Source organism: Anastrepha ludens, chromosome 6, assembly GCF_028408465.1.
Source record: "Anastrepha ludens isolate Willacy chromosome 6, idAnaLude1.1, whole genome shotgun sequence".
In the NCBI taxonomy this organism is placed as follows: domain Eukaryota; kingdom Metazoa; phylum Arthropoda; class Insecta; order Diptera; family Tephritidae; genus Anastrepha; species Anastrepha ludens.
Genome location: NC_071502.1, coordinates 54,254,224 through 54,279,552, shown reverse-complemented (window position 1 = coordinate 54,279,552; position 25,329 = coordinate 54,254,224). Strand labels below are relative to the sequence as shown.

The following is a 25,329-nucleotide window of genomic DNA, read 5'->3' as shown; positions in this document are numbered from 1 at the left end:
TTTTTCTACATTTAAACCTTTCTGCTCTGTGAATGAATTTTTTATTCGTTTATTTCAATGAATTATTATTGCAAGTTATTTATTGTAAATTGTTAATTAATTGCAAGACCGCAAAGCACGCCACACTTTAAAAAAGCTGTTAATTAATTTAAATTGGGTAAAGTGACTTAATAAGGAGAAATAATTACATATTCCAACAAAATTTAGGAAAACAGTAAAATGTCAAACCGAGCTTTGGCTATATAATAATTTTTGTTTCTAATGTTATTTAGAATCATTCGTATGCATTATTATGTAAGTGCACGGAAGCCTCATTTAGGAATCTGAAAATTTTGTATGCACTATATTTTAGCGTGAATATATACAATATATAATCAATTCTATCGCCGATTGTAAATCGGTTACATATCTAATGCAAATTCATTTTAAGCTTTCATTAAATTATGGAAAAATTATTCACCGTTTCCTACAAAACCCCATAAATCCAATTTTCAAACTGTGTACATATTAAAACAAAATTATCAAAATTTCATACTTTTCAAACAGAATTTTCAGAAAACTTTCGATATGCTGGGTCATAGCTCAATGAATTTTAGTATAATAAATTGCACGTTTGAAGCGTCTCAAAAATTGCATTGATTTTTAAGATTTTTTTTTTTTTGTTGTGACGGTGTTCGCTGTTTTCTTCCTTATAAGAAAAAAATATCGAGCATTTAATCATTTTGATTTTGAATAACTTTTTTACCAAATAAAAGCAACAATTTTGAGTGATGGACATTTTTATTATGACCTTTACGCACTCCTTTGCTTGTCTGTTTGTATACTGCAGCTGTTTAGTTTACAAGTGACAAAGATGATTGACGTACGACGCCATTTATAAAAATTATAAATCTGCAGTGTAAAATGTAGAAGACCGCCAGCAAAGAAAAATTGTGAAAAATCAACTCGATTTTTGAGCCACTTCAGACTTGCATTTTATACCAAAATTGAATAGGCTTTAAAATTGCATACTCGAAATTTTTGTAAATTTTGATGAAAGCTCGGAAGTTTTGATGAAAATTTGATTGTTGCTGATTTTTTTTTAACTTGCACAAAGTTTGAAAATTGGATATAAATGTTTTTTATCATAAAATAATAAATAACACTAAATGAGAAACCGGTGAATAGTGAAAATTTGTTAATAAATCCAATATTTATTTAACTCAGTGTATGTGTATGTGAATTTTGGAAAACAATTTTTTTTTTTTATTTTAGTATATCTTGAATTTTTATACAAAAGTTTAATACATACATGTCGTGAGCGGGCAAGTTTTTGATTTACTCCTGCAAGTTCGAGTTATACGGTTTATAAATATAAATTTATACACTATAGAAAACAAAAAAAAAAAGCGAAAGGACGCAATTAGGCAATTTTTAAAGATATCACTAATTACACTAAATTTTTAAAATAAAAGCGTTTCACCGGTTGTGTATTTTTGATGTTTAATGTTTCAAAACAAAGCAAAAATTTTGAGTTTAAAATATTAGCGAAAAAGTGCGACACTTTCTGCAATATACTAACTAGTAACCAATAAAATACCATTACAAAGTGAATTTAATAAAGTGCAAAAAGTTACGAAAATGGATAACTACCATAAGTGCAAAAATCCTATTCGCGGTGAGAGCGGAATCCGTTGTCACGGTATATGCGGCAAAGTTTACCACTGGACCAAAAAGTGATCGGAATTGGATGAGTGCAGTGAGAATGTTCTCACGGGACATAACTATGTATGTAGGCAAGGCAAATCTATACAAGCTGATATTGTTTCATCAGCTGATTGGAGCCTGATAGTCAAAGGGAAAATGTTAGTATTATCTTTCTCTCTTCTTCCTTCAAGGAAGAATAGCCGAAAAATTTGGCAATAGCCCACCAAATTGTTGTATTTGTAGAATCGATATTACCTTGCATGTGCGTTTTGTGTGTGATAACTGTGACACGTACATGGATAATAGCGATGAGCTGCTGCGAAATACAGGGTGGCTGATGAAAGCCGCTACCAAAAAAAATTGAATAACTCGTCCCCTTAGTATAACAATAGCCTATGTGCTCATAGGCTATTATTTTTTTATTGAATTTTTGGATTCTCCATCGTCGATTTTATATGCGGTCAAAATTTTGTCAAATTCTAGTTCCACAAAGTGGGTCAAAAGGTCAATCAAAAAATAATAAGTATTTACCGACATAACGAGATTTGAGTGAGAGCTACTTTCGACAAAAAGTTTGAAATTCATTTTCTCAAAATATCAAAAAATTTATAGGCTATTTTAATACTAAGGGGACGAACTTTTTTTCTTTTTAAGTTATCTGTTCCATTTTTGTTTTAATTTGCAGATTGATCTTTAAAATTTATTAAAATGGATAACTGGGGCACGCAAACAAGAATTTGGATAGTCCGCCGCTATCACGCACTGGAGTCCGTAGTTTTGGTACAGAGAGAGTGCAGGCGGATGTTTGGCGGCGATCCCCCGAGCAGATGGACCATAATGAGACTGGTGAATAATTTTGCTGAGCAAGGAACAGTCGAAAGAAGGCCTTATCATCGAAACCCACCAGTTCGGACGGAGGAAACGATCGCTGCTGTAGCTGCAGCTATACAAAGCAATCCAAGGGTTTCAACAAGAAGCTTATCTGCTCAACTTGGTGTCAGCCGACAGTCTTTGCAAACAATAGTGCACAAAGATTTAGACTTATTTCCCTACAAAATTCAAATGGTTAACAAACTGAATGCAGCAGACTTGCCGATTCGCTTGGAATTTTGCCAGAAGATCCTGCAAATGGTGGAAGAAGACCAAAACATGTTAAACTGCCTTTTCATGTATGATGAGGCCCATTTCGATTTAAACGGCAATGTGAACAAACAAAATTGTCGAATATGGAGTACTTCTAACCCACAGATACTCCACGAGACGGAATTGCATCCTCTTCGCGTGACAGTGTGGTGTGCGGTTTCTTCACGCTGTATTGTCGGGCCTTATTTTTTTTAAGAAAATGGTCACACCGTTACGGTTACTGGAGACCGTTATTTGAAAATGCTGAAAGAATTTTTCTATCCAGAACTACGCCGAAAGAGAATTCCTTTCAACTCTGTGTGGTTTCAACAAGATGGGGCAACGTATCACATAGCCCAGACTGTTATGACAGAGTTGCGACGAAAATTTCCCAATAAACTGATTTCAAGAAACTCCGAATTTCGTTGGCCCCCCAGGTCGCCTGACCTTACTGCACCTGACTTTTTCTTGTGGGGTTTATGTAAACAAGAAGTTTATAAAACAAAGCCAACAAATTTGGATGAACTAAAACAATCCATTCGGGCAACAATTGCGGCTATTCCTGTCGCAACTCTCAAAGCAGCAATGAACAACTTTTTACTAAGATGCCGCACTTGTGTCAACGAGTTTAAATTCAATTATTTTTAAAACTAGTTAAGCTACATTTAATAAAATTTAATGACCTTCAACTTGAAAAAAAAAAATAAATGAATTCCATACACTAAAAAAAAAGTTATTTGAGTTTCTTAATGTAGCAAAATTCATCAGCCACCCTGTATGAGAATATTGGTGGAAAACAACAGCAGAAAAATAGCAAGGATGAAAATTCCGAGAGAGTAGAGCACTGATGAAATTAATGGTACAAATGCACTTTTTTTGGCACAATTTGGAAGTAAAGTGTGCATTGGTATTACATTAACATTTTTGGTACAATTTTGGAATACGTAACCAATATGTTACAAAATGTAACCAATTATTATTTGCTTTTTGACGATGTCTATAAATCCATTTACCTATTACAATTAATATGGTTCAACTTTTTTTGTAATTTTTTAGGAATCGATAAAGACTGGAAGTCACAATAAACAGTTATTTTATACACCAATCTATTTGACTGGTTTTGTAGAAATAGGTATATTTAAATAGCTGACAAATCTAGTGTTAATATTCGATTAGTTTTATTTCTAAAACCAGAACAGATATACACGTAAATATTTGACGAAATAAACAGAATTTGTAAACAAACGACAAATGTAAAAGCAAATTTTGTTATACAAGGTATTCAAATTTATTTAAAAAAGTCAGAAATTTTATTTTCGCGAGTTTTTCCTTTAATTTCAACTTGAATTTGTTTCTGAGCTAGATTAATAATGCTGGTGAACTGAGCAATTGCCGATAGAAGAAGCTCATTCTCTGCGGTATAACCATCCTATCGCCATTAGGGAAGTTTATTTTCTCAAAGTCAGCTTGCACTTAACAATTTTTCACTGTCTATGGACTCACTTGCTCCCACGCTTCTTGAATGAAATAAACAACATATAACAAATTTTTTGATTTTGAAAACTCCAAGGCAGAGTTTTTAAGCTATCCGCTTGTGAGAGAACTAAAATATCTTTGGTGAGGGGAAAAAGTATTCGCGTCTTGTTATGGGAGGGTTGTCCGCTCAAAAGAGAAAACTTTAAAACATCCCTAAGATCCCTCCATTTGTGGAACAACATCAAGACGCGCACCACAAATAGGAGGAGGAGCTCGGCCAAACACCCAAAAAGGATTTTTGCGGTACTGAAAAAAATGTCCGCTTATGGGAGGTGTCCGTTAGGAGTAGGAGAGTACACTGTATTTTTTTAATATTAACATTAATAATCTTTTTAATTAAAAAATTAACCAATAACAACAACAATTGTTTTGTGCACCATAAAAGCCATTGCATGCAGGTGTTTTACAACCTTATGATTTTGATGTGATAGCACCTTAGATGATTGGCTATTGTTCCTTTTGCACTTTTAAAATGCGCTGCTAAACTTCGAATAATAATAAAAATATGTAAAATATTATTATTTATAAAATTTTAAGAAAGTATAACGAAAAAATATTATAGTTCGATTTTCATTTACACATGGTCCATAAAGTCTGCGTACATTAAAAACACAATATTAATTTATAGTTGTAATCTTCTGCTCTAGCACTACGCAAAGCCACTTGACTTGTCGATTACAAGCTGTCCAATTCTTTTTTCTAATAGATGCCACAAATGCTCAATAGGATTGAGACTCGGCGACTGTGGGGGTATTTTGATCTCTTTCGGAGCGTGTTTTGGCTCGTTATCTTGTTGAAACTGAAACGTTCTTGATAAGCCAAAATTTTCGGCACTCTGTTTCAAGTTCCTTTTTAAAATGTTCAAATTCACCCACTTATCCATTGTCCATTCAATAAATCCTAAGTAACCCACACCACTTGCCGCCATACACCCCCACACCATACCTTCACCATTGCCGTGTTTGATTGTACCAACAACTTTTTGTTTCTCAAGAGCAGAACTTAATTTGCGTCAAACGATTTAACGATCTCTTATTCCAAGTATAAAAAAATGTCTGCCGTCTGAAAAATGGCATGTTTCCAAAACTTTGGAGGCTTACTTATATTCAAATTCAAATGCGCTCTTGTGCGTTCCACAAGTGAAATAAACTGCTTTCTTGGAGCAACTATACCATGGTATCTACCTTTTTTTACCATTTTCTAGCAATTTCCGCACAAATACTTTTTTTAAATGTTAAACGTTTTCAACAATTTTTGATGATGTAATTCGAGGGTTAACATTTGTCATGTTGGTTAAGCTGCGCTCTGCGTTCTCCCAATAGCTTTGCCAATATTTCAGAAACTATTTCCATCACACCTTTTTACTTATTTTTCTTTGTGATACACTAATTTCTCTCCCTTTGATTTTCATACCACTTTTAAATAAAATGTGCAACTAAGTGCGCTAACCGATCAACTAAAATAACAACAATTACAATGGAGGGCGCGTGAAAGCGAGAAAAAGTCATAATAAATCAACGGTATTATTAAAAGAAACAAGCTTTGCGCAGACTTTCTGGTTGCCATATTTACAGTCAATGTCAAAAGAAAGTGTACAAACGTGAAATGTAATAATAAGGGCTTTCTTTATACGTTTGCTGGGTAATTTTAAAAAACATTTTATATTTTTTTTAAATGATATTTCATACCATAAGAATTTATGGAAACACAAAAACAAAATTCTTACAACAAAAAAAGTTGTGAACTAAAAATCGAAAATACTTCATATATTAGGTGCCAAAAGAAAGTGTACAAATCATCGACCACGTGTTTACCAGATAACGGACTTGGAAAAGAACCGTTACATAGTTTCGTCTATTGTGAGAGTCATCGTATACGATCCATTTAAAGTCTTTGCTTAGTCGCAATCGGTAGTTGCTTTGAAAAAAAAAAAAAATCGCAACGAAAAAACAAACGTCTTTGGATATTCGGGAGCTTGTGATAAAATATCACAAGGAAGGCAAAACCTTGCGCGAAATCGGTATTATTAACAGAAGCCATAATACTGTAAAAAAAATTATTGACAAGAATTAAAAGTATGGCAAGCTGGAAAATCGTCCAAAATCCAGCAGACCAAGGCGACTAAATGTTGCTGAAATAAGGTCGGTTATGAGAAGTGTGAAAATAAATCCGTCAGAAAGTGCTATAAAATTGTCCAAAAATATTTCACAAACGTCTGGAAAGCCGGTTAGTGCTAGCACAATTCCTCGAGCATTTTATGCGAACGGTCTCTATGGGCGAGTTCCGCGGAAAAAACCTCTTATCTCGAAAACCAATCAAATAAAGCGATTAAACTTTGCTAAAAAGTACCAGTATAACGGCGTTTCATTTTGGAATAACGTACTATTTAGCGACGAAAGCAAATTTGAGGTATTCGGCAAGAAAAAAGCAACACAAATTTGGCGAACCAGAAATACGGCACTTGCAGAAAGTAATGTAGTATCCACTGTGAAGCATGGGGGTGGCTAGGTGATGGTGTGGGGGTGTATGGCCGCTGGCGGGGTAGGTAATTTGACATTCATAGAAAGCACTATGAATAAAATAGACTATCTCAACATATTGAAGAATAACCTGCGCCCTAGTGTCGAAAAATTGAGCTTGGATCGGTCTTGGGTATTTCAACAAGACAACGACCCTAAGCACACTGCGAAAGTTGTCAAAGAATGGATGCTATATCACGTACCCAAGCAATTAGATCACCCTCCCCAGTCAGCGGACCTCAACCCCATTGAGCATCTGTGGGAGCACCTAGACAGATAAATCCGAAAAAAAACCATTACTAGTAAAGATATGCTCAAAGCCGCGATTTCTGAAGAATGGCAGAAAGTTGCACCAGAAGTGACTGCAAACCTTGTTAATTCTATGCCACGACGTTTGCAAGCAGTGATAAAGGCAAATGGAAAGCATACAAAATACTTAATATGCATTCTACTCTTCTGTACACTTTCATTTGACGCCTAAACTATGAAGTATATAAGATTTTTCGTTCATAACTTTTTTCGTTGTAATAATTTTGTTTATGTTTTTGTATAAACTCGAATAGTATTAAATATGAATTAAAAAAATATAATACAATATGTTTCTTTGTATCACCCATCAAAGTATTGAATAAAGCTAATATTAATACATTCCAAGTTTGTACACTTTCTTTTGACATTGACTGTATATGTTGCTGCAATTACTTACCGTTATAAAAACAATGAAGTGAGGAATCTTGTTATTTTCTTTTGCTTTTGTAACTTAAGAATGTAACGAAAGAATAAGTAAATAAAATATGTTTTCAACTATAAATTTATATTGGTTTTTAATCAAATTCAAAATACTTGTAAAGTATACGCAGACTTTATGAGCTACGTGTATATGTGATGAATATTTGTACAAAGTTTGATTAGTCAACAGTGACTAAAAATTTCCTCAATTGTGATTTTTCATAGGTGATGAATATTTACTTCACTGTTGACCATAGAGAAGCATTGACTATAGCAAATGACTGTCACTGTTCTTGTAGGGATACTTTGGTCTAGAATTTTGAAAGAAAAAAACTTTGCAAGGAACAAAGAGCAAAGAGGAACAGCTTCCAACTAAATGGCCTATGTGTAGGAAGAACTTAAAATACTTTTAGATACTTTTGAAGTTTTTTGCCATTTTTTGCACTTTAATTAGAATTGATTTTATTATTTTCCCTACATATTGCAGCTGAAATTTTACATCTCATTATGTACTAGCCGTGCCTAAAATATCCTCCAAAGAAGCTCGTATGTAGCTTCGTATAAAGACTACTATTGTGTGCAACCCACTAATGTTTTTAATATTAAATGACAATAAAATAAATAAAAAATTCCAAAAACAAAAACTTATTAGTTTTGTTGTTATACTTCATGTATTTTGTCGTATTGTTTTTGTGCTGCTTATCAAATGCGAATTAACAAGAAAATTTTAATTAATCCAACGCGATACTGTTGCAATGTTATGTATGTATATCTGTTTGTACAAATGTATCTGCATTTATATAAACTACGTTGTAATAGAGCTAAAGCTTGTACGCTTCAAAAAATAAAAAAATTTATGAATTTGAAGGTTTGAGCTTTATCAGGAATTCCGTTATCAGAAGAATTATATATATATTATATAGGAATTATATATATGTATATAAGTACATGCATGGACAATATTTGTTCATTTATTTCTGGGAAATATGAGTTTAAAATAAAATCTCTGATGTACAAAATGTTGGGTTATTTTTCAAGGACTCTGAAATCTCGCATTATGCTGCCTACAACAACTCAAAAAGGTTTATATTTCAGCCGATTAAATAAATAAATAAATAGTAATGTTGACTTTGTTGTATGGATATAAAACTCAACCGTTGCGGTAATGTTCATATATTTCATAATCCTTGGAACGGCAAAATAAATGACCACACTTGACTACTTATACACATGAAAATATGCACGTTTGAGAAAATAGTATCAAAGTCTCCTAAAAAGTTTTACTTTAAATGCAAAACTCCGGACTTGCATTATTGTATAATATATCATTTGCACTTTATGCCATTCGAATCAATTACTTTCCCTATGAAATTTTGGTATATGCTTCCGAAATCTTCACTGTGTGTTGTCACTCCTTTTCGCAGTTACGCCAGTCATACCATAGCAAATGCAAGCAGGCCCATATGAACTTGCAGTAATCTCACAAACCAATTGTTTACAGAATGATTGACCGCATGTTAATGCAATCGATTGTTTTGCACATCTATATTCCACATCTACTAAAAAATGGTTTTTTTGTGTCCCACCCAATTTCCGTGGCAATTTCCCTTTCACCGCATACATTCTTTTGTAGCATCGCTTTTTGGCAAAAAATTCCATGCTTCAGAGCCAAAGTGGCAAGCTAAATGTATGTACATATGTATGTACGTGGCTGCACATATAAAATACAAAATTTCCAATATTCACCTTAATGTAGTCAATTTGAGGCAGGCAATTAGCAGACTTTTCACATATCCTATAATCTCACACTTGAAGGCACTCTTCGCTCCTGGCCGTCCGTTTTTCTTAATTTTTATTTATTTTTAACACTGTCTAGGCAAAAACAAAGGCTACGGTAATTGGCACGAGATGAAATCTCTGTCACTGAGTTGAATCGACATTTGTTCCGGTCACTAAGTATGGGTAGAGCGGTAGTTGTCGTACGAACACGTCGCACTTTTTTCACATAGTTTTATATACTTTACGGCTGAGAAATTGCTTCAAAACCATATTTCTTTGTTTTTACATTCGTTATAAAAGCCGTAAAGAACGCCACAGCTCTAGTGAACCGGAGCACCGGAATACACAATTGCTTAACACATAAAATACACCTCTCTCAGAGCGAAGAAACACTTTTCAGCTTGTCTAATTATCAGGCATTTACTATAAGTTGAATTATTAATTAAATACAGAAATGGGATTTTGTTTCAGACTAAATAAACTCTAAAAAAATATGAAATTCCAACAGATACTTTAAATCGGTATTGCACTAAAGCAGCTACTTGGAAAGTTTCGGTCGGGAGGCAATGCCCAGTACTTTGACAGTTTTCTTTTGGCTACAAATTCTTGCGTTTGTTTTTGCACCCCTGACAGCTGCACAGGCGCTTCCAGTGCTGCCACTCTTTATTGTAAAGCGCAGTTTGTAACAAATAATTCCTCAATTTGAGAAATAGGGGGAAAATATAACTATGTTTTCAAATATATCCAATTTGCATTGTTTATTTATGTATTTTAATTTATGTATTTTAAAATTTATTTTCAATATATGAAAATCGAATTATTTCAATGAATACAAGATAAACATAATCTCCTTCTATGTCGAGTTACTTGAGTAATTAAATTTAAACGTAGATTAAAAATTATTTCCCAAAAGTTTAAGTAAAATATTATTATATTTTTGATAATCTTTATATTTTCGTTGCATCTGACATTTTTTTAGAATGGAAAGTATTAAAAAATCTTAATATTTTAACGCATATATGTACATTTACATCAGCTTTTTCTCTTATATATATAATTATTTTAAATGCGCAGCCTAATTTCCGATTTTCTTAATTCCTATCACTAAAATCTGAATGTATAAAAATTGGAGCTAAAATTTAACATAACATAATGTATTCTGGTACTTCCTGCAATGACTTCGCTGGTTTCCTTGCATTTTTATTGAGTATTATTATACACTGGTGCTAGTTCCCCAGACAGCGCAGCCTACGCTACTATAACGTCCCAATTCCAAGAATGCTGTATTCCTCTAACATTTATAAATCATTTATTTAGCCGTTAAGTACATAACATATATGAGCAAAATGATGTGAAAACACTCAAATTCCTAAAGGTCAATCCATTTCAAGTCGGGCAAGCCAACTTGGTTCGTGTTGTGCGACAAAAAGATGAGCGGTTTTCAACGATTCTAACAAAAATCGGCAATGGACTTAACTAAGCAACGATAATATTTCCCTTATTGAGTCTAGACATAATACTCAGGCTTGGTGCACGGAAAACGTGTCTAATGCTGTCAGGCTGTATTATAGTAACAATGAAGTGGATTCGTACAACCAAGCGCAATTCTAAATGCATACAACTGTCTCGCACATGATATTATGCTTGGTTATTCAAGTGAACAAGAGAAGAGACAGGTTCAAGGTAAACTACACAAGATGACAGTGGCAGAAACCGATGGATATCCGATGCCTTTGGCAGAAGGATATCCCTACATGATGATTTCTAACTGTCGCTGATGGGTTGGTAAATGGAGCTATTGGTGTCTTGCGACATATCGAACGTCAGCAGTCAAATGTAGATGACAATTCTGCAGAAGCAGGACCATCGACCAGTACAACTTCGCCAGCAGCTAGAGAAGAAATTGTTACTTTATGGTTCGAGTTTCCGGAAGAAACAACAGGAACCAGAGCTAAAGTTAAATGCCGACCTCACGTGCAAAGCAAGCCAAAAACTTTGTCTACAAACTGGATACCAGTTTAAAAGAAATTAGTAACCTTTACACTAATAAAAACTATAAAATGCAACCGAAAACAGTTTCCTTGCGTTCCTGCTTGTGCCATCACTATTCACAAGTCACAAGGTGGGTCGCTTGCTGTCATTGTTTATAAATACTCATCCAAGCAACCGCAACAGTTGGAGAACATGGCACTGAGTCGGGTGACAAGTATAGAAGGCTTGTATATTATCGCTGAAAAATATGCTCCATTTCGCTTTAAACACGGACGGGAGGGAAACGATTCACAGACAACAAGAGATATCCGTAACGAATACTTTCGACTTCGTGGACACACACTTCGACCAATTACTGATACTGCAGTACAGTTCTATAATGACTCAAACAATGCAGGACAAACTCTAATAACGAACCTTAATTCACAGAGTTTGCCTGCTCACTTGGCAGATATTGAAAAAGTCACAGTGATTCCAAGGTCTGATGATTTGATTCTGACTGAAACCTGGATGCGTGACAATTGTGATCCAATTTCAATTGAAAATTTTGAATGTGTAACCCGGCAAAATAATCGATCAGATTTTGAAACAAACGCAGCAGGTGGATTGGCAATTTATAGAAATTTGTCATCGACATCCAACGTTGAACTGTCGAATACAACCCGCCTTATTAGAAACACTGGTGACGTTTGCTTGGCAGAAGTTACATGCTTCACCGCTGGCGCAGTTTATATTCATCCTGGAACAAATATCTCTAACATCCGTGTTCTGCTGCATCAAGCACTATTTCCGTATGTTTACAACAGCCAGTATGTACATCCCATCATGGAAGTTGATACTAATTCTTGTTTGTGGTGACTTCAACATAAACGTGAAAAATGACGAAACATTTATCAAATTCATGAAAGTCATGTTCAATGTCGATTGTGCATCAGACGTTAATAACAGAATAACACAAATAATAAGAGGTTAAATATCACATTACTATAAATTCACATATTTGTATTTGCATATGCCTTCTTCCTGTGTGCATGGTAATGAACCATTTCTCTGTTGAGAATAGGACGATGATAGGAAAAGTAGGAAATGAAAGGGAGTGTTTCGAGTGTAATGTGTCTTGGAAAAGTCAAATCGATGATGGTGCCTCTGATGCACAATCGAAATTGAACATATCTTTCAAGAATTTGATAAATGTTTCGTCATTTTTCACGTTTGTGTAAATGTAACTTGACCTATTCCATTGCGATTCCATTTACCTCCTTCTCTATATCCATACAAAATAGCTATCAAACAAACAAAATTCAAATTTTCTTTTGAAAAATGCAGCCATTCCATTAGTATTTTCTTATGACGTTGTCACGTTAAACTATCGTCAGTAAGCCGACTTTACAGACAACCTCTTTTTGTTTTTTTTTTTTTTTGTTCTTGAAATTTTGTCCTTTATCAAACATTAAATTTTCTTTTCTTATGTAAGCAGATCATTTATTTTTTCAAAAGCAAATTTTATTCTAACGCTAACGCTTATTCAATTCAAACATAGGCTGAAAAGTCCCAAGCCTAACACATAAATGGCACTAGTTTTATTGCATTCACATCTTTTTCTGTTAGTTCTAAACTTAATAAACAGCTGTGGTATTCTATTCATTAGTTCGTGAGTTATTGAGCTACGAGGGGGGCGACTTTTCTTATTTTCAAAACAATGTATCAAAGAGAAGTTCATGTTTAAATTTTACACGGCTTCTTGATGGGAAAAAGTACCGTTCAAGCGAAGCAATGGCTGTTGGGACCCCGCTGCATTGGTTCGTTAGTTGGTTTAGGTGGTGATTCTTCCAGAATCCAACTAGCGCTTCCGCACCATTTTGTTGCCACTTCCTCGTTACCAACTTGTTTACCAGTTATTTACAGCATGACTATATCTAGTCTATGCGGTTCAGAAACCTTATTAGGTTGTTGACATCTAAGACCGACAGCTGTTCCAGACTCTCGAACAGCGGTTTACCCAGGGTTAACATTCTGTCCTTCCATAGGGCAGGGCATTCGCAGAGGAAATGGAAAATTCTTTCCTTTTTCTCCGGTTGTTTACAACTGTGACAGTATGTGTTGTGAGGGATGCCCATTTTTGCTGTTTGTTCTCCCACTGCCGCTTTTGACTGCCGTTAGCCTCCAGGCGTCCCGTCGTTTCATTTTTGTCAATTTTGACGATTGCTTAAGGTTGTAGTTGGGCCATAACGTTCTGCTAATTTTGCATTTCGTCTGGTCTCTCCATCTACAATCTGCGATTCGGAGGTATTTTAGGGAAATTGCACTCTTGACTGCACCTAGTGATGTGAATACCGATTCTGCAAGAGCGTTATTCGTGGCAGATCCCCTTCTTGCCAGTTCATCCGCTTTCTCATTACCTTCAATGCTCCGATGTCCCGGGACCCAGATTAAGGTAACTTTATGGTTTTCGCTCAAGGTGGTAAAGCTAGTCCTGCTTTGTTCCACCACCTTAGAGGTGGTGGTATCAGAACCCAGTGCCTGGATTGCAGCTTGCTTTAGAAACAACAATAAAACGACGGTTTGCTGATATCAAAAGTGGTGGCATCCAAATGAGGCGGTAACACCAGAAAATATAAAAAAATCCACAAAATCCTTTTGAATGATCGAAAAGTAAAGCTACGTGAGTTATCTGACATATGTTCCCCTTATATTACCCACATATTACTATGAGAAAGCTCTGTTTAAAAGGGGTGCCGCGTTTATTCACTGCACCGTGACCGCAATATGAATTGATCTTCGAAATGCTCTCACATCTACTGTATTTGCCAGATTTGGCTCCCAGTGACTACTGGCTGTTCGAAAACCTAAAAAATGCTAATGAAATCCCACGAATTTTTTACACAATGTTAACTTACACATTATATAACTATAAAATCTTTCCGGAACCTATTGGATGCCCGAATCAAATGCTCCTTATGCATATTGATCATAACGCTATTAATTACAGCCCTCAGATAAGAAATGATGTTAGGAAAATGCTTATTGGCCTCACTATCAACTACGCCCCATACGTAGTAATCTAAAGGATTAAGGTCTGGGGAGTTTGACGACTATAAGTTCGGTGTTATGAGGTCTTGTATTGCCATTGCTTTGTGTGAAGGAGCACGTTACTGCTTGCACGATCAATCCACGTTTTCACTACTATCTCTAGAGCCTCGAAATATGCAGAAGAATTCACTCGAAATCTTCGAGTAAAGAAGTGTGGCTGCATAGCATGTCCTTTGTTGCTCTCAATACCTAAAACAATAACAGTGGCCAGAAACTTCGTGCGCTTGACAACAGGAACCTCTGTAGGATTAGAACATAGACATCTGTAATTTCTGTGACTAGTATTTTGGTCTTGGTCAAACATTTTTTCGTCAGAAAAAAACCACAACATATTCAGGGAGTTTAATTACGCTTGTTGAATTAATTCTTTTGCAACAGATTCAGCAACGCCGCTTGATGCTTCCAATTCACGGTGAACCATATGAACGAATGAACTGGCTCACTTAGAGATTTCTAAACCAGTGTAATTTGCACAAATAGCAACGATAACTGCATTTCTCTTCGTTTCTTGAATTGAATTGTAGTCCTTCATGTCTTATCTGAGAAAAGCGAAAATATTGTTTTCGAGAAGTTATAGGCATATTAAATTATAGACTAATATATTAATAAAACTCTTTGTTGGAGCTAAGTTGGCATTGAAAATTGGCGGAATCGTGTTATTTTCGTTTTTGAATATATAGCCTAAAATACAGTTCCGATAAGAATTATTGTAAAACAAATTTTCGACATCGTCATGTACGATTTAAAATGGATTACCTCCAAAGCGATGATTTTGCTTGAACTTTAAAAAGCCCTCTTCCAAAACCCATTTTTTGTCTCAATCACCTAATGCTAATGTGGGACCCCAAAGAAAACCAAATCATTTTCCACTTTATCTAATGCAAACACAGAGTTAAATTAAACGTAGATCAACAAATTCTAAATTTCTGCAAGTCAATTGTGCTTGAAAAGTTTCATTGTGCAACAATGTTGTCACACACTACAATTATTGCGCTCATAAACACAAACCACTTATTTACAAACATAACTACATAAACTTAGTCACTTAAGTAAGTAGACAACTAACTAATTTCGTATCTAGTAAATGCCGCGGCCGCAGTTGTCCAGCATTCGATAGAACACGGGCTCGAAATCCATTATGGGTATGAAAGACCAAATGATAACAAAATGGTACAGATAAAAAGAAAAAGTTCTAACGGTAGCATCACATTAGGCGATGACAGCCCTCTGAGTTTGTTTCTACCATGAAAAAGTTTCTTATTAAAAAACCCTTCACGGGTAGCATAAAACTATAATTCCCCCCTTTAGTGGAACATCAATACGCACACCACAGTTTGGAGGAGGAAGTCCGCCAGTCCCTCAAGAAATGGTATGAGTGCTAGTATACTCACAATCTATAGAGTCTATCATTGTGCCATGAGTTTACATACATATATATCGAAGATAACGGTGCCTTGATTATCTTTTCTCAACGCAAGGTATACATAATTCTGTACTACGCCGTGAAGAATAGGAGTCGAGGGAGAGATGACAATTTCCATATCAGCATTTTTAGTCCGACTGCGCAGCCTTCTACTTTCTTCAAAAAGCGTGCGGCCATACAAAGCTTAGCTTAATTTTGTGATAATAATTATTCTACATACTTATATAGACGCCAAGTATGTAAAATGGATGTGCCTTTCGGATGGAGCGTGCTCTGACCAGGTTTCTCATAAGCGGAAATCAGCTATAGGGCTCTCACATTCGGCCATCGAAGCCACCGTCAGAAAATAGGTAAATATGACACCTAGCGATTACTATAAAGCATAGAATGTCTGTAGTCAGGCTAAACTCACGATGGCCTCAATATTCAAAATTCTGGTTAAGATTTTGTTCTCCCTAAGCACACGCAATTATGGACAAGTTATTAAACTACTGACCGTTCACTTGTCATGGTTCGAACTCTCGAATGTAATCGACAAAGATGAAAATCTCCTGTGCTGCCTCGTCTAGAGGATAATTATACAATACAACGGATGGCTTTGGGCGCGAACGTCGTTATAAACCACTCTTGCCAAAAAACGATTTATTCTTATTTGGAATAGATCAAAGGGAACTCGAAAACGGTAAAATATTCAGGGTGTAGACAGAACGATGCACGTGTACATACATGTATTTCTGACCATGTTGCTTTAATGTTTCCGTAACTTTTGCTTATAATGGAACTACGTAGCGTAAACAACGAATCGTAGACTCTCATATGAACCAGTACTGGCGGTACTGCTCACTATAATGGTGCTTATAGTGCTCACAGTTACCAACGTAAACGCAAGGCCGTGTCAGCTGACACGATAAAACTAATGAGAGCCCCATGTAAATGAATTCTCACCACCCTTCCGTTCCGTAGTGTCGTACGATTTTTGATAGTTTCCGTAAAATCGTGTCAGCTGATTGCTCTCCCACCACGCAGTGTTGTCAAACAGTACATTTTGAAATTATTTACAAAATAAATTTTAGTTTTTATTAAAATAACTTAAAAACAATGTTGAATAATGTTAATTATAGATAAATGAACTACAGCGCACGCTCGATAACGTGAACGCTCTAAAGCGTGAACACCCCAAAACGTGAGCAAACATTTTTGTGCATTGACTACTCTAAAACGTGAAGAAACCCGAAAAGCTCTAAACATGAACAATAAACGTTACAATTATTTGAATGTAATTTACATTGTTCTCAAGTAATTCTGAAATTGGGGAATCCCCTAATTATAAAATGGGCATTTTATTCGTAATTGCATGTAAGGAGTAAAATATTTCAGCCGCGGTTTTGGTTTTGCAAAGAGTGTTTAGTCTTATGTTCTCTGGTGAAAATGAATTCTAAAAAACCCGTGTGCTTGACATTAAAACAAAAGGCTAAAATTCACGGCTTTTTAAAAAAAGGCTCATCTGTGACGATTTTAGCAAAGAAATATAATGTTACTAAATCAACAATTTGTAACATTAAAGCGAAAAAGCAAGTGATTTTAAAATGCGTAAACAACACGTATTGTGAGCCTGGAAATAGAAAACCACTGCGTTCTTCAGAGTTGCCCAAAATGGGGAGAGCTCTTTATCGTTGGTTTATCCAAATGCGAGATAAATACTAGCCAGTAAGTGCTCTAATGTTGAAAGAAACAAAAACACTGCATGAAAAATTTAAAGAAAATCAAGCACACTTCTTCGCTAGTGATGGATGGCTCCAAGGATTCAAGAAGAGGTACGGTATTCGTCTTCTTAAAATATCAGGCGAAAAACTGTCTTCGCAACCTCAGCTAGTGGATCCGTTTAAAGAAAAACTTAAAGCTAAAATGGCCAAATTGGGGTTGTGCAACGATTATTTTGGAGACTTTTACCAAAGAAAACGTACGCGTCAAGTTTGGAGAAGAGAGCCCCAGGGGTAAAGTCCGACAAGCAGCGAATCAAGTTTATATGCTGTTCAAACGCCACTGGATCCCACAAGCTTAAGCTTTTGGTAATTGGAAAGGCGAAGAATCCCCGCTGCTTTAAAAACTTTCAGTTCCCACCGACTATAAGAGCTCGAAATCCGCCTGGATGACGTCGGCTATTTTCAAGCAATGGTTTCACGAGTCATTTGTTCCACAGCTGAATATTCCTTTTAAGTTTTGTCCGATTTTTAAGGTTAACTGGTTGTTTTTTAAAGTTACATCGATTTTAAAGAAGAAAGCCTTACCAATTAAAGCTCTCCTCCTAATCGACAACGCTCCTTCGCACCCAAATGAAGCTGAACTGGCAAAGGAGAATGGGCAAATTTCGGCAATGTTTATGCCACCAAACGTTACTCCCCTCATTCAAGCGATGGATCAGAATGCAATAAAAATCACTAAGTTGCTTTACAGAGACAGCCTTCTAGCTTCAATAGCAGCGACAAAGTCTGATTTTCTCGAGTCGTTGAAAAAAATTAACTTAATGGCAATAAATCTTTTGGATGCGGCTTGGTTTCGTGTTGGTGAAGCAACATTAGCTAAGTGCTGGAACAGTATTTTAAATTTTGCGGTAAACAATGATTATCCCGAAGATAATTTTTCGTTGGCGGTTTTAAAAGAAAAAATGGGAAGCTGAACTTCGCACCATGATGAGCAACACCGTCGATCTCCTTAGTAGTTTAAATCCTGAGGTTCGCTCGTGTTCGCAGATATGCTCAAAGATATGTATGTGGGTTATTGAAAAAACTCTTTTTTATTAAAAATTTCAGATTTAATTCACGTTACCAGCCGTTCATGAATGGAACGAAGATATCGAGGAGGGCAATGCAGATGACGGTCATCAACAAGAGGACAACTCTGATGATGACAGCGACTGGAGAAAATTAAGCCGAGTGAAGCAGTTGAAATTTTCAACAAGGCGTTAATATGAGTCTTGAAGACGTCGATCAAAATGATATGAGTGTGCTAAGACGGTTAAGGGAGAAAGCTGTGCTTCAGGTTTTAGAGAAACAGAAGATACACAAAAATATGACTGACTTTTTTTAAATATATTACAATAAAATCATCGTATGACTTAATTTTCAATTAATATGTAACGAAAACAAGAATAAAATGTGAATTTAAATGTAAAAAAATATGTATATTCACTTAGTCTTTTCGGGCATTCCAAAACGTGACCACTTTTGTTAACGTGAACTGCCTTGGTTTGAATTAGTTCACGTTATTGAGCGTGCGCTGTATTTGCATTTGTTGGTTTTTGGCTTTGGCTCATTAAACAATGAAAAATTGTAACTGATAACGCCGATGCCTGTAAAAGTGTGTATGCAATCAATGGCAACATTGTATCGATACAGCCAAACACAAACCCACACAAACCAATATACGAGTATTGTGTAAATATGTAACCAATAGAAAGTAATTGTTTTCTACGGGCTAAAGTTTTGCTCAATTTTGTTTATCTCACAGGCAACAGAGGGGGGCTACGATGAATGTGGGCACCATAAGCAAGTGACTGACCATGGAGTAGATGAATACGTAGTGCCAGGACAAGTGTGCATTCATAATGTGAATTTTTTGAAGAACGGTGGCTTTGCTTGCTGCACTGTCTGGATAGTTGATAAATCTTTATATATAAAAATGAATGTTTGTCTGTATGCCCTCGATGAACTCAAAAACTACTGGGCCGATTATTATAAAAATTGGTATATATACCTATGTATTTTTCCACGGAGAAGGTTTGTAGAATATGCTCATTGCTGCCACTCGCCACCAGGTGGCGCTGCAGAGTACTAACTTTTGCCCCGTTCAACCGATTTTTCCGAAATAAACAAAATCAATAAAATGGTTAAAATGAATGCTGATATTTCTTTAAAGTTATTTTTCTTAAATTTATTTTAGTTGTTGGCGTAGCAACGCGTGCCGGGTACAGCTGGTTATACATATATAAAAATATAGTAATTTGAAATGTGACATTGTGCTTATAAATAGTATAAAAAAAACAATACTCGGTGAGAATAAAAATCTTCAAATTATATTTTCACCCGATGAAACGTTTTCAAATGTCTTTTTTTGTCCGTGCGGTTGATCCTCTATGCAATTGCGTACAGGGTGTCTCACACTTTCAGAATGCGCGGTAGGATTTTTCTGCGGAGTGAAATTTTTGTAGTATTAAAATGATTTAAATTCATCTTATTATATATTTACTGATAAATAAAAGTATACTTACTTATGTGACAAACTGTATAAAAAATTTATTTATTTACTCACCCTCTTACATATTACAGGTACATTAGCTACCAAGTCTCCCATAGTCAAGCTCAGTTAATTTTTGATTGCTCTGGCGAATGGTTTATCACAATATTACTCTCGCTACAACTAATTCAAGCCAAATACAAAAAAATATATCTACATACGTCTGTATCCAACTTAAATCAACCACTTCGCTCAATGTTGCTTTTCGCTTTCATTATTGCTGTGATTTCAATTGCGGCCTGGCTCTATAAGCTCAATCGAGATTATTGTGTAATGGCATTTTTTGCCAAACGCTTAAAGACAATAGACGGCACACCGCTTGAGAACATTGTGCCGCAGGCAAATGCAGAGACAATTTTCGCAAATGTGTTCGATTGTTTTGGTGCTGATAATGGTAAGCAAATAAATAATAAAAGCATATACACACATACATACGTAGATATTAAATAATTTCCCAATTTAACAGTTGCACTATTTGAGAGCTCTCGTATTTCAGCAGCCAATTTGGGAAAAAGCTACGTAGAATACGGATTATTTACGACTTTTTATAACGTAATTACCGCCGAAGATGCTGAGCTATTGTTAAATGATAAAAATTTAATTACAAAAGGCATAGCATACTATTTTCTAGAGCCATTTTTACATACTGGCCTACTGACATCAACAGGTACTTAAGTGGTAAATTTTAATTTTTTTCTTTTATTTATAATGTTTTTACACATGTATATGTATTAAAAACTGATACGATTTGCTTTTCTACTTTAAGATAAAAAATGGCAAACGCGCAGAAAATTATTGACACCTGCTTTCCATTTCGATATACTCGGACACTTTGAGGAGGTTTTCAAGTGAGTGACTTATAAGAGGTCAATAAATTGTTTTTATAACGGTCATGAAAATTGATGAAAATATCGCTATACAAAAGCTTATTTTGAGATTTTGAGGTCATGAAATTTAGTATACCCATATGTATATTACATATTTACAATTCCAAAATATTTTTTAATTGAAATGAAAATGTTGAAAGAAAATATGGAAATGTAGAATTGAATGCTTCAAAAATTGGTTTCGCTTGTTGCTCTGAAGTGCGAGAAATCGATCATAATGTGTGGCTACCATTAAACCATAATCAAAGCCATGATCAAAAAGGTAATGTGAATTTTTAATTTAAAATATACGAGCACGTGAATTCGGTCAAAGTTTTTCAGGTTGATAATGCTGTCGTCTTAGACATCTGTGCCAAATTTCATGTCAATATTAGCAAACGTTCAAATTTGGATAATGAATAAAATTTCGGTGTTTATGAATAGTTAAATTTGATGGCCAAAGAAATGGCATTAAATTTGGTTTGAGAAATGAAATTTCTGCGTAAAATGCTGAAACCTACCTTCAATTATGCTGGTTTCAAACTTAGAGAATTAACTATTGAACAAGCTATATTCCAATTTTTTAAAGACCAATGAAAAGATAATCGATTTAAAACCGCTTCGGCAGCATAAAAAAGAGTTGTCAATAAGCCGCGAGCTCTGAATTTGGTATCCTCTCAAAACTACCGTGTGCGTACATAAAATAACAGCCGAACTACTTATTATGCCATTAATCTTTTTACGAAGACTCAAATGATGAATTAAAAAAAGATCTTTCCAAATGGTCACAAGTTTTCTAGAATCCAATTCTAAAACCACCCTTTACAGTATTCCCCTAAATTAGAGTTTTTGAATACTCTAGACTACGAGAATTAAATCTGCACAATTGTAAAAATTAAAAATACTTTTATTCGAAAAACGTTTCTCTTTAATATATAATTGATACAACTTACTTTTCCTCTTTCAGGGAGGAGAGCCAGAAATTCGTCGATCAACTTAATACAGTCGATACAAACTCAGTCCTTTTGAATGAAATAATACCAAAATTTACATTAAACAGCGTTTGTGGTAAGTTAGTTAGTCGGAGTTTTTCAAAGTAAAAAAATATGAAATTGAGGCGGAATCAATTTTAGCGCCAACTTGCGATAATATAGAAATTAGAGATGGTCATAGAAAAATATGTGTACCTGCCCCACTTTTAGCACTATTGAGATATTAATTTAATGACCAGCACCCCAACATATGTGGTTACCAAAGGAATCGTAGAAAATATCCATATCCATGTCTCACTGGACGTCAAACTAAAGTACGCGAAGCTGTAGCAGTAGATGTATCGTTGTAATGATGGATTACAAAGTTACAAAGATTTTAGTAGAATTTTGAGAATAATTTTGATGTGACGACATTTCAGAGAAATGTCAAAATAGGGGACTTCTGTAAACAAAAATAAATAGTTAGACTAGGTTAATTTGAATATGGAAGAGAATAGAGTTGCTTGTAAGCAAAAATTGTACAAAATTCCAAATTTACGTCAACCGCGCAACTGATTCTTTCAAATGCGCTGAGAAGTAGTAGCAATGCGCAACCTACTGCATTCAATCAATCGTGAACGTTTTAAATGAAAAGTAGGAATAGGATTCGGCCGGAGTATATTACAATTTTTCTAGTTAAACAAAAACGGTCACGGCTATCAATATCGAAGCAGTTTCCAGAAATTTAAGTTTTTTTAATTAAAAAAAAAAATATTATTAAATTTCTGCATAATTATTTAACTAAAATTTTTCTTCTGTTTCTGTTTTCTTTGATCATATGAGTTACTAGTATGTTATAAAATGCCGAAAAATACAATTCCTCTCTACAAAGAATCTTTCCATAATAACTACATAAAATTCGCTCTTTTCACAGAGGCTGCTCTGGGTGTCAAATTAGACGAGCAACTGGATGATGAGCAATATCGTGCGAGTTTTAAAATGATCGAAGAAGGATTTATTGCACGTATTAGGAATCCATTCTATATGATCGACGCCATTTATAATATATTTATGGCACCAAAAATGGAAAAACACTTGAAAACCGTACATGGATTCTCCAGCAATATAATTCACAAGCGGCGTCCACTTTTTGCAGCAGAGTTGGAGCAAAGTTCCAAAAATGGAGTCATTGAGCAGGAGTAAGTAAAAGTGCGAAGCAGAAAGCGAGAGAGCATTTTTTTAACAATTCTGCAACATTGATTTTATTTTATTTTTGATTTCACGCAGCACTGGGTTTATCAAGAAAAAGCGCTACGCCATGTTGGATACACTCTTACACGCCGAGCGCGATGGACTTATCGATCATGCGGGTATATGCGAGGAAGTGGATACATTCATGTTTGAGGGTTTCGACACTACATCAATGGCACTGATATTTACTCTAATGAACCTATCGCTGTATCCCGAAATGCAGGAACTGTGCTATCAAGAGATACTTGAACATGTCGAAGGTTTTGTATTGAGATTTACATAATTTTTGTAATTGTTTTATATTCCTCTTCCTTATGCAGATGATCTTAGTAAACTGAATATAAATCAGTTGGGTAAACTTAAGTACCTGGAGTGTTTTATTAAGGAAACTTTACGTCTTTACCCCTCGGTGCCGGGTATAATGCGTAAAGCGATACGGGATACATTTCTTTCTAATAATGTCTTTCTACCCGCGGGCACACAAATCTCCATACACATCTTCGATATACAACGCAGTCCTAAGTACTATAATGATCCGAATATGTTCGACCCGACACGTTTTACAGCTGAAAACTCCAAAGGTCGGCACCCATACGCGTTTCTGCCCTTTAGCGCTGGTCAGCGAAATTGCATAGGTAATATTTTGTAATTTTCATTTCGATTATTTAATTTTATTTCTTATCTTCTTATTTTAGGCCAAAAATTCGCCATGTTGGAGATGAAAACCTTATTAGTTTTTATGTTAAAGAAGTTCAAAGTAGTGGCCTTAATGGATCCAAAAGACTTACGCTTTGAAACGGGCATTATCATAAGAACAGCTAACGAGATTAAAGTAAGACTGCAGAAAAGGGTTTAAGCAAATAATTTTTATTTGAAAATCCCTTAACTTTTGGGTATAAAGAACAACGATTATAAAATCGTTCACAGCTACATAAATAAAGTACGGAATAAGTCCAAGTCTATACTTACCCTTGAAACATTTAAGTTAAGTGAATGTAATCAATAACAAAAAGCAAATAAGGAACAAAATCGCGTTAAAAATGTAGACGTTTAATTTCCTCAAAAATATGGTTTCAGGCAGAGTTAGAGATGGCGCCACGCTATAAACGGTCAGAGAGACTATGGCGATTTTACGTGACTTCTTCGCTAACAAACTGATAAGCCGTTTTCGTGACATATCCTCGCCACTCAGATCGCCCCACATTACCGGAATGAACTTTTTTCTATGGGGGTACCTCGAAAGTAAAGTCTATGAAACAAACCCAGCGACCATCTCAGCACTGAAAGAAAATATCGTTCGCGAATTTAATGACATTCCGACATCACTTAGTTTAGCGAGTGGTATGGAGTATAGAGGCCAGATTGCAAGAGTATATCCGACGTAACGGCCGACATTTAGAGGAAATCATTTTTGAAAAATAAAATCCGCACTTGTCTTTTAGTAGTTACTGAAACAAACTTTTATCATTAGTAATAATTTTTTAATTTAGCTTTTAGTTCCTAATTCAGTCACCGAACACCCTATAAATGGGTATTTTTCGTACTGTAATACATTGAGTAAGTAGTTAAGGTAGATACTAGGTAGATAGTTCAAGATACATTAAACAGGTAGTAGCATTTCATTTCATTTCATTTCATTTATTGCCCAAAATCATTTTAACATAGAAGTTTACAAAGTTATGATAAAATTAGATTATTTAGCATTATCCTAACATACATTTGTATTTATCTAGGAGTTTAAAACTTATTTTTCTTTTGATTATACAATAGGTTATCATTATTATTTGGAATGTCTTTGGCATAATTTTAAAACTTATTTATATTCTCCCAAAAAGGGCTTAAAAAGGAGATAACGTATATTAAACTTCTATAATTTATTTGGCTATAAATTGATCAATGTTATAAACTAAATTTTCATCGTTGAAGTTGTAAGTATTGTATCGCCTATGATAATATATTGCTTTACTATTTTTATGTAACATATTATTATTTTTTAGTACTTTTAAATATATTGGTGATAAATGTTTTTCTGTTAGAGGTAATGATACTTCCCTTGCCTTTGACAGATATTT

At 34.9% G+C, this 25,329-nt stretch overlaps 2 protein-coding genes across 5 annotated transcripts in view; one reads left to right on the top strand and one right to left on the bottom strand.

Annotated features, from left to right (window-relative positions):
* The window catches only part of LOC128866141 (probable beta-hexosaminidase fdl), a 77,511-nt gene extending 67,564 nt beyond the window's left edge, over positions 1-9,947 (bottom strand). The window contains exons 1-2 of one of the 4 annotated variants that reach the window (XM_054106652.1): positions 1,463-1,572; positions 1,292-1,366 (exon numbers count right to left, since the gene is read on the bottom strand). In XM_054106652.1, coding sequence (XP_053962627.1) covers positions 1,292-1,293 — 2 coding nt within the window. In that variant the 5' untranslated portion in view covers positions 1,294-1,366; positions 1,463-1,572. Of the gene's footprint in view, positions 1-1,291; positions 1,426-1,462; positions 1,573-1,632; positions 1,700-9,338 lie in introns of those variants that run through there. The other 3 variants (XM_054106653.1, XM_054106654.1, XM_054106651.1) reach the window with 3 other exon arrangements.
* LOC128866143 (cytochrome P450 4p1-like) lies at positions 1,134-24,982 on the top strand. Its single transcript, XM_054106656.1, has 9 exons — positions 1,134-1,159; positions 20,202-20,563; positions 20,636-20,836; positions 20,936-21,017; positions 22,003-22,103; positions 22,941-23,205; positions 23,294-23,517; positions 23,578-23,892; positions 23,953-24,982. Exons 1-9 carry the CDS (start codon positions 1,149-1,151, stop codon positions 24,111-24,113), a joined length of 1,722 nt encoding a protein of 573 aa, XP_053962631.1. The 5' UTR covers positions 1,134-1,148; the 3' UTR covers positions 24,114-24,982.
* Positions 24,983-25,329: the final 347 nt, after the last annotated feature.

Coding starts and splice junctions, on each gene's coding strand:
- LOC128866143 (XM_054106656.1), top strand. Junction 21,018..22,002: donor CACTTTGAGGAGGTTTTCAA/GTGAGTGACTTA, acceptor TTCCTCTTTCAG/GGAGGAGAGCCAGAAATTCG. Junction 23,518..23,577: donor GATACTTGAACATGTCGAAG/GTTTTGTATTGA, acceptor TTCCTTATGCAG/ATGATCTTAGTAAACTGAAT.